Source organism: Panthera onca, chromosome C2, assembly GCF_046562875.1.
Source record: "Panthera onca isolate mPanOnc1 chromosome C2, mPanOnc1 haplotype 2, whole genome shotgun sequence".
NCBI classification, from domain to species: Eukaryota; Metazoa; Chordata; class Mammalia; order Carnivora; family Felidae; genus Panthera; species Panthera onca.
In genome coordinates this window covers 98,468,412-98,482,714 of record NC_138347.1, presented here as the reverse complement: position 1 = coordinate 98,482,714, position 14,303 = coordinate 98,468,412, and the positions used below count along the sequence as shown (strand labels likewise).

Sequence of the window (14,303 nt, the reverse complement as noted above, 5' to 3'; positions counted from 1 at the left end):
AATGTTATTTAGCCATAAACATAAAAGTACAAGGATGAACCTTGGAAACCTTTTACTTTTACTGAGTAAAAGAAGCCAGTCATAAAAGACCACATATTTATACATTTCAATTTATATTAAATACAGGCTAATCTACAAAGACAGAAAATGGATTCGTGGTTGCCAGAGGATCGGGGAAAGAAGGGTATCAGGACATGTGGTAGTAGCAAAAGGGTATGGGGTGTCTTTTTAAAGTGATGAAAATGTTCTACAATCAATTGTGTTGATACTTACACACTATCTGTGAATATACTAAAATCCACTCAACTGAATTGATAAATGGATAGTACGTGAGCTGTTTTAAAAATATTCTTGCCAATGGTGCCTATACAAGTGTCTTCATTTATCTTTCAGGTATCCCACCATTTTGTGTTTTGAAACTGCCTGGTAGGCAGTGCCTACCAAGAAGTCTGCCCGGGTTAACTGAATTTGCAGTCTCACAAGGCTATCATCGGAGCAGTCCTGGCATCGGTCTACTGAGAAGGATAAGAACAGGGACAACAGTTTGCTGACAGGACAGCATCAGATGTTCTTCTTGAGTGGCAGTCTTGCCACAGTTCATGCACAAGTACAGCTCGGATACATGAGGATGACGTCGTCTTAGAAGCCTTATCTTCCACCAGGTCAGTCCTCATCTGCGCGGCATCCAGAGTCCCACAGCAGAAGCCACGGTACAAAGCTCACCACACTCAGAGACCTATGGCTTACTCCAAGTATTTACGTTCTCACATTTGAATGCAAGTTGGCAATCAGGACTCGTGTTTACCGTTAGTATGTTGTCTAGGGACATACTTGACATTACTACCTTCATCTTTTCCCAGGAAAAGAGCTAAAAAAATGAACTCAAGTTCAAATTCTCAGACTTAAGAGGAAAGGCTTTTGCTGGTCCTTCAACAGAACACAAAACACACCATAAACTCCTTTAATTACCCAGTCTTTGGTTTTCAAAATTCAGAGAAAAATATACTTTGCTAGTGAAAATATCGTTTTAAATTATGTCAGGAGCTTGATCAGATCATTAGGGATTCATTCACGTTTCAAAAATTTGATATATGTGTGTCAGGTACAATGTTAAGCACTGAGAATACAGTGATGAACAAAACAGAAATAGTCCCTTTCCTCACAGGATTTGAAACTTATCAGAAGATATAAAAGAATGAATAGTCAATAACAACATAGTTAAAAAAAAAACCCTTTGATAGAGGACGTATGAAGTGACAATCATACCAAAAAACAATAAACACAGACTGTTGGCACAAGAGGTATTTGTTAATAACATGATTCATATTTAAGAAACAGGAAAAAAAAAAAGAAACAGGAGAAAAACATGCCATGAATCAGTTGTTTATACATGTTTAAGTATTTTGTTTTTTCTTAGTGTAATATTAACTAATATTTATAAGTAGCAAGTTTATACAAAATATTTGTATTACCTGGACTCTAAAATCATGAGAACTTATGATAATTCTTTGTGAAGGGAACATTTACTCCCCGTCCTTACACATCTCTCCTATTCCTGAGACTCTGGAGAAGGAGGTGAACATGCTCACCTCGGCCCCTCCTTCATTCTCCCTCTGAGCACAGCCTGTCCAGAGAAGGATACATTCCAATCTAGATATCCATTAAGAGGTTTAGTGGGTTGGCTCTGCCACGCCAAAGGGAAATGTCTGCAGTTTAGGGGTGGGGGTGAAAAAATGTTCAATTCCAGGAAGAATCAGGAAGCTGAATTTGTCTGGACATTCACACCACAACCACTGGTTCTGACTGCAGCAATAATAAAATTGATATTTTGATTTCTACGTTTTCACTCTAATATCTATTTCTTCCTTGGTTCAGAATCTGAAAAATGAAGGAAGAGATATTATACACTGACCTTCCAAAATTGCAGCACACTCTGAAATCAGGCCAAAAATTATCTATAACCCCACTCTGAATGACATTATTGATGGGTCAGGTTCCCCAGGAAACAAATTCTGAGGTTTGCCTGCCTGCCTTTCAGTGGGAAGTGCTCTGAGGAGAACAAGTGTGATGTAAAACAGAGGCAGATGTGGGCAAAAGGGAAAGCTGGGTTTGATGTAGTTGCCAGCTCCACGGGAGGAGCTGTGATCGCTGTCAGAGCTGCTCTCAATCGAGGCAGGGGTCTGCTGAAGTTTATGCCCGCACGCAAACCAGATACGGGACCACGGAATGGGCTGCCCCAGAATGGGAGTGTAAGCTTGGAGGAGGAGAGATCCAAATGCCATCTATCTGCAGGCAGCACTCCAGGCAGCTGGGAAAGTGAGTATCTCAGTTCTCAAGAGGAAGAAATCAGTGACACACCATTGCATCTATAATACGTGTACACACGGCATCTGTAACGGGTCCACTGAGATCATCCAAGTGGGTAACCATGATATTATCCAAGTGACGAGCTATGATCTAAAAATACTGTATTATTCTGAACATTAACAGAATAATGATAGTGTGAGCCTAAGAGCTGATATTAGTCATTGTCAACTAAAAGAAAAAGACTACTGTAAAGTCAGTAAGCATAAGTAGTAATCTGAAGATGTTCCCATAAGTATTTTCAAGCAAACATGTATCCCCATTTATATCTATATAGGCATATCTTTCTTTGGAGATTTGAAAAAAAGTAAAGAGGCTATGTATAAAGGCTTTATATCAGAAAACATGGAAAATTCTACCTCAGTTATCGCTTCTTTCTTAATGAGAACACCCCCTTTCCCAAGGTCTCTCCTTTATGGTTACGAAAAATCTCCATTTCAATTGAGAAAATATACATACCAGAATCTATTCATGATTTACCTAATCCAATCTCCCTTTGCGCATGTCATATTTCATAATGGAATATGTTTTGTTTGCCTTCTCCCCCATCTTCTATTATGTCTGATTAACCTTGTCTCTTCAGTTTGACTGTTGTTAAAAGGAAACAGAAATGCCTGATAGATTAAGACCTTATTTTTCATCAATGTGAGGCTTACTCACTGAAAAACACTATTGTTCCAACCCTTAAAGTGTTACAAATCATTCTAAATATAGAAATAGGAGATTCATCCTAGTAATTCCTCTCCTGCATTTAGTTTATTTTGTAGATAATTAACTATGTAACAGAGATTGGAGAGGTAAAAAAAAAAAAAAAGCAAAAACAAACAAAAAAACTTGTGTTGGAATCACTGCCAAGTATAAATCAATCATAAATCAAAAGATAAGCCCTTTGAAATTATGTCAGTCAACATGGAAATGGTAATAGTTTGCCTTTAATTTTTTTCAAGGATTTACCTTTTAAGTAAAAGAAGGCATGCAGTACAAAATGGTCTCTGTTGGGGCGCCTGGGTGGCTCAGTCGGTTGGGCGTCCGACTTCGGCTCAGGTCATGATCTCATGGTCCGTGGGTTCGAGCCCCGCGTCAGGCTCTGTGCTGACCGCTCAGAGCCTGGAGCCTGTTTCAGATTCTGTGTCTCCCTCTCTCTCTGCCCCTCCCCTGTTCATGCTCTGTCTCTCTCTGTCTCAAAAATAAATAAGTGTTAAAAAAAAAAATTCAAAATGGTCTCTGTTGACCGTGAACTTTGTAAAGATTCACTGGGCTGTAGGATGGTGGCTGAAACAGTTCATAGCAATCAAATTTGGCTATGCTTTAAAATACCCAGAAATGTCAGCATAAAGAATATAAAGTAGAATGGCCATTAGCCAAGAATGCTTGCTTTTTTTTTTTTAGTATTTATTTATTTTGAGAGAGAGAGAGAGAGAGAGAGAGAGAGAGAGAGGGAGAGAGAATAGGGCATGGGGAGAGATAGAGGGAGAGAGAAATCCCAAGCAAGCTCCACGATGTCAGAACAGAGCCTGGTGAAGGGCTCCAACTCACGAACCATGAGATCATGACCTGAGTTGAAATCAAGAGTCAGATACCAACCGACTGAGCCCCCCAGGCGCCCCAGAATGCTTGCTTTTGATATAGCAATGCTTAATAGTCAGATATCAAACGCCTGCTCTAACTTCTCAAATTTGGTATGAATTCAGCAGTCAACAACAAAAAAATCTCATGCCTTTGACAGTTGCCAAAACAGTGGGAAGCTAAAAATACCGTATGACTTATTATTGAGGGCTAAACAAGAGAGAGACACCATTCACTGCTGACCAGTGGTCATCAGGCCAGGGCAGAAAGCAGCATCAAGAATCTTAACTCCTAGGGAAAGACCAGAGAGAATGATAGAAACAAGGAGAAAAAGAAACAAGATGACTGCAAAAAATTAAAGGCCAAACAGAGAACAGAAATAAGAAGAAAATGGCAGACAGCTAATGGACAGTTGGTTAAAGTCAAGGAGTGACGGCAGAGAATGGGTAAGACATGTTAAAGAAGAAAAGTGAAGTACTAACCAGAGGAGCAAATCTCTTAGAGGAAGGTGTAGCTACCCATATACATCAGCTGGTCGAGGCCTCTTACTGTCATAACAGCTGGTGGTCAAAATAACCAGAAGGTGTCACCAAAATATAGTGAGGATGTGTTCACTGTACTCTTTACTAAGAAGGGAGGGATTATGTTTTACTTTTTGTTAAAGCTTCCTTTAAAAAAAAAAAAAAAACATTTTTTAATTTAAGATCTTCTGAATGAATAAATGGTCAAATTTACATGATTACCTGGAGAAAATCTCCTGCAAAGTATTTCATTAATTAGCAATCTGGGTAAGTGAAATCATGTTATATAAAAAGAGTAACAATATACGTTTAGCTCCCAACATGTGGAGTTTCTCTAGACTTTTTTTCTAAGTTTAGCCTCCTAATTTGATTTCCTCAGTAGGCAATGAACTTCCCAGGACTATCCTCGAAATAGCATCAAGTTGCAATTTTGGCCTTCACAGAATGGAGAGCAACACAGAGAAGTAATATGAATGTGGAAAATATTCTCTATCGGTGTTTAACTTTAAAACATATGCATAAAGGAACCCCTGTATTTGAAACCTCTCAAGAATTCACTGTCACCTGCTATGCTGTTTGATTCATATACATATTATAAAATTCACTATGTTAACTTTCAGAGATGAACGTGTCTTCCACAACTTGAGATTCACTAGGAACTTAAATAACATTTTTACTATTTCTGACTTACCAATCTTTCCTCCCCTGCAATCGAAATTTGTAAATATGATGCTGGTAGTATACAACAGTATAGAATACAGAGTATTTAGTCAGTAAATATTAATTTTCTCTTCCTTATCCATTCTGTATTTAGAATTATATAAGAATCTCATCTACAAAGATGATGTTCTCCTTTTTAAGATATAGAAGACAGCCATTTTAATGACATTAATATGGAATAGAAAAATGCTAAATGTTTAGAAAACATACACTATGTTGTGTTAGTAAGCATGACTCGACACTTACCATCCCGTTTGTCTCTGGATAACAATAAGGTATATCACAGCAAAGTTTGACTGCCTTTTGAAATTTATTTTGAGTATGTGTGTGTCTGTGTGATGTACATGCGACAGAGGGAGAGGGAGGAAAAGAGAAGGGGAAGAGGGAGGGAGAGAGAGAAGAAAATCAGACATAGATAAATCTTGAAGGTCAAATACTGAAGTTGAGAGAAGGAGCCGGTTCTCTTTTTTGTTTTGTTTTGTTTCTTCCATACAAGCTGGCACGGTACCTAATTCACTGAGTGACAACTCAGAAAACATGCTGAAAAAAATCACTGAATGGACAATTCCTAATATGAGCTCACAAGGGGTATATTCTTCACCTTTAAAGTGGCGTGCCTTTAAAATCTATATTATTTGTATGTTAATAATCACATTCACATTTATAGACATTAATTTTCATTTCTTTAACTGTCCAGTTGTACAAAACTTCCTGAAGCAGTAGGCGTTTTTTAGTTTTGTTTTCCTTCATCATTCTACCAGGAGGCTACCAATGAGTAGCCAATTCAAAAGTAACTGAATTTGGTAAATACTGATATGAGTAAGGTCTATTTTATGTTTTGTGGCTATTATGACTTGGGTCATCAGTATCCTTGAGAGTTACCAATATAGTATTTATACTGAAGTCACATGTAAAAATTGAAATCTACCAGTGATCTTTCTAAATACAGATCTGATCATCTCCTTCCTTTTGCCTACAAGATATTAAAATCTTTAACCCATTACACTAGGTCCTCATTTACCACTTTTATCCTTAGGTCCTTAAGAGTAGGATCCTAGCATTATTCTTCTGTTTAAGGTACTGCCTAGCACATCCCCTGCTTTCGAAAAGGCATTCAATAAATATTTGTTGAGTAAATTACTGTGCAATGAATTAAATCTATGACATAACAGTCCATTGTTAAATGTAACTGGCATAATATGTCATATATATATTTAGCCATATTTATCACTTAAATCTTAGAATTTTTAAACCATCTGACAGAGTTTGAGTTTAAAAACAATGATTATACAAGGAAAAATAAAAGCTTCTACTATGTAGAAAGAAAAGTAGAAACCTGAGAGATAAGCTTATTTAAATGATAATGGATGAGGACAAATGAAAGACTAAATTAAAAAAAAAAACATGAAAAGAAAATATAGAGATTTCTTTTTATAAACTATATAGAAATAATACTGAAACCATATGTTCTTTTTAAACCACAATAGATACAAAATGCTGTCTAATTTTTAAATGTCAAGTTCATAGATAAAATGCATGATCTAAAAACTCTAATCAAGCTAATGTTTCAAGAACTATATTAAAACACAGTTTAAATAGCAAAATAGAACCCAGATTAGCATTCAGTAAAATAATTTTAAGATATATGTAAAGACTGTACATAATAGAATTTTAGAAATTAATATAAATCATCCTAAATTCTAGATAACTAAACATGTTTTAAATGTCTTCGTGCTGAAACATTTTATAAATACACTACAAGTAAAGCATTTTAAAAAGCGATACCTGCAAAAGAGTTGTTCTATGGAGCTTCAGTGCCCCCTTCTGGTGAATTTTAGCAAAGCAACCTGAGCAATAATCTTCGCCACACTCAAGGCATACCTTAAAAGACAGTAAAACATCATGCAATATTATAAAAATGTGAGTTTGAGAAAACGTTTGCATAAAGAAGTCATCGTTCTCATCTTTACTTCTCCAATGACATATCTAGATGTCATAAGAACTGAGAAGCTCATGGAAACTGGAACAACCACTTGACCCCATTAAGATGTAATTGAGGGGCACCTGGGTGGCTCAGTCGGTTAAACGTCCGACTTCACCTCAGGTCATGATCTCACAGTTCGTGAGTTTGAGCCCCGCGTCGGGCTCTGTGCTGACAGCTTGGAGCCTGGAGCCTGCTTTGGATTCTGTGTCTCCCTCTCTCTCTGCCCCTCCCCCACTCATGCTCTGTCTCTGTCTCAGAAGTAAATAAACTTTTAAAAAAAATTTTTTTAAAGGATGTAATTGAGAAAAACTAACTTGTAAACTCTAATTACTCTCATATCAAAATAAATATAATAGCTGCAAGTAGGTTTTAGATATGTATTAGATGCATATATGTATCTACAATTTCTGAACAAATCATAAAAAACGAGCAACCTCAGGCCAAACTTCTTGACCTGGCAAAGGCTAAACAGCGTAATCTCTGAGTCAAAACTACTTCATTTTTATAAGTTTTTAATCTCACAATGCATATAGTATTTTTCCCCAAAAATCTCCACATATTTTTTGAATGGCATTACGTCACTGGTGATTCTCAAAATACGGTTTAAAAAATATTCTTAGGGGGCGCCTGGGTGGCTCAGTCAGTTAAGCGTCCGACTTCACCTCAGGTCATGATCTCACACTTCGTGGGTTCAAGCCCCGTGTCAGGCTCTGTGCTGACAGCTCAGAGCCTGGAGCCTGCCTCAGATTCTGTGTCTCCCTCTCTCCCTGCCCCTCCCCTGCTTGCACTTTGTCTCTCTCTCTCTCTCAAAAATAAATAAACATTTTAAAAAAATTTTAAATTATTCTTAGAAGATTCCTCAAAGGAAAGAAAGTATAAGAAAAAGACCTCGATGCAACTACATCAACACATCAGCAGTTTTTATGACTAGTGAAATGATTACGGACAAGTTTGTATTTATCTTTCAAAATCTGTACACTGTTAAACTGTATTTTTTTAAGTTTCTGGATAAATTGATGTGATGTCCCTATACCTACGAAGGCATCGAGTAAGACTTAAAGAGGAAAGAAAATGGAATTTTTGCTGCAAGTGCACTTACTGCTGTGCAGTTGTATGGCCACATCAACACCCTTTGTGAGCTGAGAAGAAGCAGTCCAAATGTCTAAGACCCCTCATTTTCTTGAGTTTGGCCTAGGTTAAGAATGCTAATAGCACAAATAAGGAAGTGTGAGGGTTTGGAGGGATGATGTCAGAAAGTCTATGTCACATGGCACAAAAACAGACACATAGACCAATGGAATAGAATAGAAACCCCGGAACTAGACCCACAAACATATGGCCAACTCATCTTTGACAAAGCAGGAAAGAACATCCAATGGAAAAAAGACAGTCTCTTTAACAAATGGTGCTGGGAGAACTGGACGGCAACATGCAGAAGGTTGAAACTAGACCACTTTCTCACACCATTCACAAAAATAAACTCAAAATGGATAAAGGACCTGAATGTGAGACAGGAAACCATCAAAACCCTAGAGGAGACAGCAGGAAAAGACCTCCCTGACCTCAGCCGTAGCAATCTCTTACTCGACACATCCCCAAAGGCAAGGGAATTAAAAGCAAAAGTGAATTACTGGGACCTTATGAAGATAAAAAGCTTCTGCACAGCAAAGGAAACAACCAACAAAACTAAAAGGCAACCAACGGAATGGGAAAAGATATTTGCCAATGACATATCGGACAAAGGGCTAGTATCCAAAATCTATAAAGAGCTCACCAAACTCCACACCCGAAAAACAAATAACCCAGTGAAGAAATGGGCAGAAAACATGAATAGACACTTCTCTAAAGAAGACATCCGGATGGCCAACAGGCACATGAAAAGATGCTCAACGTCGCTCCTCATCAGGGAAATACAAATCAAAACCACACTCAGATATCACCTTACGCCAGAGTGGCCAAAATGAACAAATCAGGAGACTATAGATGCTGGAGAGGATATGGAGAAATGGGAACCCTCTTGCACTGTTGGTGGGAATGCAAATTGGTGCAGCCGCTCTGGAAAGCAGTGTGGAGGTTCCTCAGAAAATTAAAAATAGACCTACCCTATGACCCAGCAATAGCACTGCTAGGAATTTACCCAAGGGATACAGGAGTACTGATGCATAGGGGCACTTGTACCCCAATGTTTATAGCAGCACTCTCAACAATAGCCAAATTATGGAAAGAGCCTAAATGTCCATCAACTGATGAATGGATAAAGAAATTGTGGTTTATATACACAATGGAGTACTACGTGGCAATGAGAAAGAACGAAATATGGCCCTTTGTAGCAACGTGGATGGAACTGGAGAGTGTGATGCTAAGTGAAATAAGCCATACAGAGAAAGACAGATACCATATGTTTTCACTCTTATGTGGATCCTGAGAAACTTAACAGAAACCCATGGGGGAGGGGAAGGAAAAAAAAAAAAGAGGTTAGAGTGGGAGAGAGCCAAAGCATAAGAGACTCTTAAAAACTGAGAACCAACTGAGGGTTGATGGGGGGTGGGAGGGAGGGGAGGGTGGGTGATGGGTATTGAGGAGGGCACCTTTTGGGATGAGCACTGGGTGTTGTATGGAAACCAATTTGACAATAAATTTCATATATTGGAAAAAAAAATTAAAAAAAAAAAAAAAGAAAGTCTATGTCACAGAGCCCACATTCCCTTTGATCCTTTCTCATTTCCCCTCTCCCCACTTAGCGTGCCCACTACCATTCTTCCCTTCCTTCCTCTCTCCACCTATCAAGGAATCCTAAGCAGAAAGCAGCTAGGGAAGAGTGGCGAGAGGTTGACCAAGCTCTTCTACCTTGCACTGGTGAGTGACTGACTGAAATGTGCAATACAGTGATGCCTCCCAAACTGTACTGTGCATATGAATCACCTGGGATTTTATTACTGTGAAGATGGGTTCAGGAAGTCTAGAATGGGACCTGAGATCCTGCATTCTAACAAGCTCTCAGGTAACGTCCACGCATCTGCTTGTGTGCAGACCACACGTCAAGTAACAGGCACTAGGATGTATAGGATGTGGAAAAGTAGACTAAATTCTTATTAAAAATCCAGCAGGAGGATGTCTAGATGGCTCAGTCAGTTGAGCATCTGACTCTTGATTTCAGCTCATGTCACGATCTCACGGTTCGTGGGTTCAAGCCCCACATCAGGCTCTGCGTTGACAGCATGGAGCCTGCTTTGGAATCTGTCTCCCTCTCTCTCTGCCCATCCCCCACTCGCTCACACTCTCTCTCTCTGTCTCAAATATAAACATTAAAAAAAAAACAAACAGGAGCCCATTAATGTTTTAAAAGTGTATTACAAGTCACCATTTGATGACTCTGTTACCTACAATAACGTGGCCAGATTTATTAAATATAAGATGATTAACACAACATTAACAATAACAACCAAAGGTTAAAAGAGCAAGAAATTATGTACAGGTAAACAAAACTAAAAAGGAAGGTTAGAACCACATAACAACATCCACACTGAGCATTTATGCACTGTTCTAAGGGCTTTGTATGTTTCATCTCATTGAATTCTCACAACAACCCTATAATAAGGTTAACGCGACCATTGTGTCTCCATTGTGAAGATGAAGTAACCAAGGAACATAATGATTGAGAATTTGCCCAGTCACACAGCTAATGAAGCCAGGATTTTAATCCCACAGTCTGGCTCAGAGCTCAAGCTCTCACCCATGAACCAAATTACTAAAAATCACATTTACCATTAACTGCAGCACTGATCATTTATTGAAAAACCTTGATAATATCTGCAATTAAATAAAATCCAGTATGTCAAATGATTATCAAAATCAAATGCATTTTTTTTCAAATGTGATTAGCTATACAGAACTGGATTTTTCATTCAAGTGAAGAAAAAAAAAAAAACACTATCCCTAATATCAGAATTAGTCCTACACTTTCAACTCACGGTTTAAGAACTAGTTTCTTACAGAAATGATGATTAAAACATTACCTAGATCCATAATATTTAAGTGTAAAATCAAATAAAAATCTATAATTTCACATACATACATGGCGTACTATCATATTAATGTAGATTTCAAAATGTATTCTGCATAATTTTCATTTATTTGCTAATATCTTAATAAATTTCTTAGACATACTTGGCACTGTTTTCACAAGGTAATATAGAAGACTGGAAATCAGCTTCAACATAGAATTCTAAGCCAAGTATTTGTTAACAACAGATTTTTAATGAAAGTAGCCAAACGGATGTTGTAGACTAGAAGATCAAAGCTGGAATTGCAGAGTAAGCTTATATATTTTGTTATACAAGCATATTTGGATTTAAATTGGGTTAAAATGACCGCCAACTGGAAAATCTTTTTAGGCAGTGTGTATAACTGGCAGAAATGTACTAAAAATGTAGATAAGGACTCCATTCCACCACAGATGCTTCTTCAATGATGGAATACCCAAGTGCAGTTTTAGCAAATATCTTTTTAATTTGATCAAGCCTAGATCAGTTGTGCTAAGCCTTCAGAATCCCTTTGAGTTTAATTAAATTATCTGCATTTGCCAAATTAATATGTAATTTTTAACTATCCATTTCGCTTTTACCATGTACAAGCAGCCTAAAGCTACTGGAATTTCTTTTAAAAATACAAAATTTGAAGGTTGGGTTTTATTTTTACCATCAATGTATGTGAATGCATTATGAGATATGAAAATGTGCCAACAACGAAACACACACAATTTCCTGTCTCTTCTCAATGTGCCAGGCACAACGCTAACTACTCTTGATACTTGCATGCATTCACCGTTATCTTCAATAATTCCGAGGTATAGACTACTGTTATCTATATTGTCCCACTCTCACAAATGAGAAAACAAAAAATACAGTGGAATCAAGCCATTTCCAAAGGTCACATAGCTAATCACAGGTAAAGTTGAGATTCAAACCTCCAAAATGCCAGCTCTTAACCCTTACCTCCCATAAACAGTTATCCCTGATGAAGACCCTATCGTCAGATACAAGAAGGTTTACTCCACACAACCAGCATTACCATCCAGAATGATGGAAGCTAAGAACACAAGGTAACTTCAGGGTTTACCACCACCATGTTTCACTTCACTAGATGTGTCTAACTTGAATTTTTAAATAATTTATTTCATTTATTGTTGTGGGACACCTCGGTGGCTCAGTCAGTTAAGCATCTGACTCTTGATTTGGGCTCAGATCATGATCTCGTGATTTGTGAGATTGAGCCCCACTTTGGGCTCTGCACTGACAGCGTGGAGTCTCCTTGGGATTCTCGCTCTCCCCCTCTCTCTGCCCTTCCTCCTTCCTTAAAATCATAGCGAAATTCTTTAAGAATGTATAGGGTCTAAATCCTTGCTTATATTTATAACAGTTTTCAGGCAAATCAGCCTTTTAATCACTACACACATTGTCACTCTCATCTGCTTTCCAGCCAAGGCATGTGCCATTTATCTTATCTGGAATGTCCTCTTCTTGATTTTCCTTCTCTTTGGAAAAACAGATCCTTTGTTTCCAGCTCAAGTTTGACCTATGGATGTCATATTCAAATTCCAGAGCCTTTAAACAGTGCTCAACATAGAACAGGATTCACAAGAAGTATTGATAGCTTCTACATAAATACTTTGTTCTCATCATGAACAGTGGACCCCAACAATTCAATTCAGCCAGTAAGTCCCTTTTAGCTTTCATATTTCCAACTTCAGGAATATTAACATTGTTTATATTTTTTAAACATTTATAAATAGGTATAATTTGTGAAGATTTCTTAAATTAGTGCCCATCATTAGAGATCAAATAAGATAAGAAAACAGCATGTTGTAATATAAGAGCCCTGTACCAAGAGACAGGGTTTTACATTTAATATTGCAATGAGCTCTTTATTAGACTTATGGTATTCTAACTCTCCCAGACCAGCTAAAACTGCCATGAAATAAGGATAGCAACATAGTCTCAAATCAGAAATGATCACGGCCAAATTCTCTGAAACTATAACAAATATCAGTTATAGTAATCTACAAATATTAGTTATAATCATAAAATTCTTTGGGGGGAAAACTGCTTCTTAAGTGTAGTATTTTAAATTACAAAACATACTGGAGTACTTTAATACTAACTAAAAGGAAGATATATCTGAAGATTTTATTACAGAAAAAAAAATTCTTCCTTTAACAAATGTTTGTTGAGTGCCTACTAAATTGCAGGCATAATTCTAGGTGGTGGGCACACAGCATTGACCAAAAGTAAATCCCTACTCTCATGAACTTTACACAGGTGGGTGTATATATATATATATATATATATATATATATATATATATACACACACATATATATATATATATACACACATATATATATATATATATACACACACACATATATATATATATATACACACACATATATATATATATATATACACACACACATATATATATATATATATATATATATATATATATATACACACATACATACATATGTTACGGAGTAATAAACATGTGGATGCATGGAGAAGCTCCAAAAAACTGGAGAGGCCAACTCAGCTGCTGGTCCTTTACAAAGGGCTGCCAGGGCAGGGGACATCTGAATCGACCCTCATTATGAGACTGTTGGGAGTGGGGAGGAGAGATATTAAAGGTGTAATTTTGAACATGGTAAGTTAGTGATTACTGTTAGACATCCAAGTAGAGGTTCTAAATAGGCAGTCTGAGTTGAAAGTTAGGGGAGAGGGATGAGTTAGAGATGTAAATTTGGGAACCATCCATGTAGAGATGGTCTTTAAAGCCAAGAGAGTAGATGAAATTACCTATAAAGAGTTAGTAGATGGACTAGGGAAGAGGGCTAAGGACTAAGCCCTGTGGCACTCAACATTCAGGGGTCAAGCAGACAGAAAGCCAAAAAAGACTGAGAAAGGGCACCTAGCAAAGTAAAATGATACCAAGACAGAATTGTGTCCTAGAGGAAGCTAAGTGAAAAGTCACAGAAGAGGAAGAGTGCATCGAATATTACTGATAGATTAATATAAGAACTGAGAACTGGTCACTGTATTTAAGAATATGGAAGTCACTAGTGACCTTGATAGGAGCACTTGCTGGCATAG

At 37.4% G+C, this 14,303-nt stretch overlaps 1 protein-coding gene across 3 annotated transcripts in view; it reads right to left on the bottom strand.

Annotated features, from left to right (window-relative positions):
* Window positions 1-14,303, bottom strand: part of ZBBX (zinc finger B-box domain containing) — a 121,240-nt gene that overhangs the window by 83,576 nt on the left and 23,361 nt on the right. For all 3 annotated transcript variants that reach the window (XR_009612172.3, XR_009612173.2, XM_060639141.3), the window contains one exon: window positions 6,957-7,052. Coding sequence is in view for 1 of the 3 variants with exons in the window: in XM_060639141.3 (XP_060495124.2) it covers window positions 6,957-7,052 (96 nt within the window). In the remaining 2 variants the exon portion in view is untranslated. The remainder of the gene's footprint in view (window positions 1-6,956; window positions 7,053-14,303) is intronic.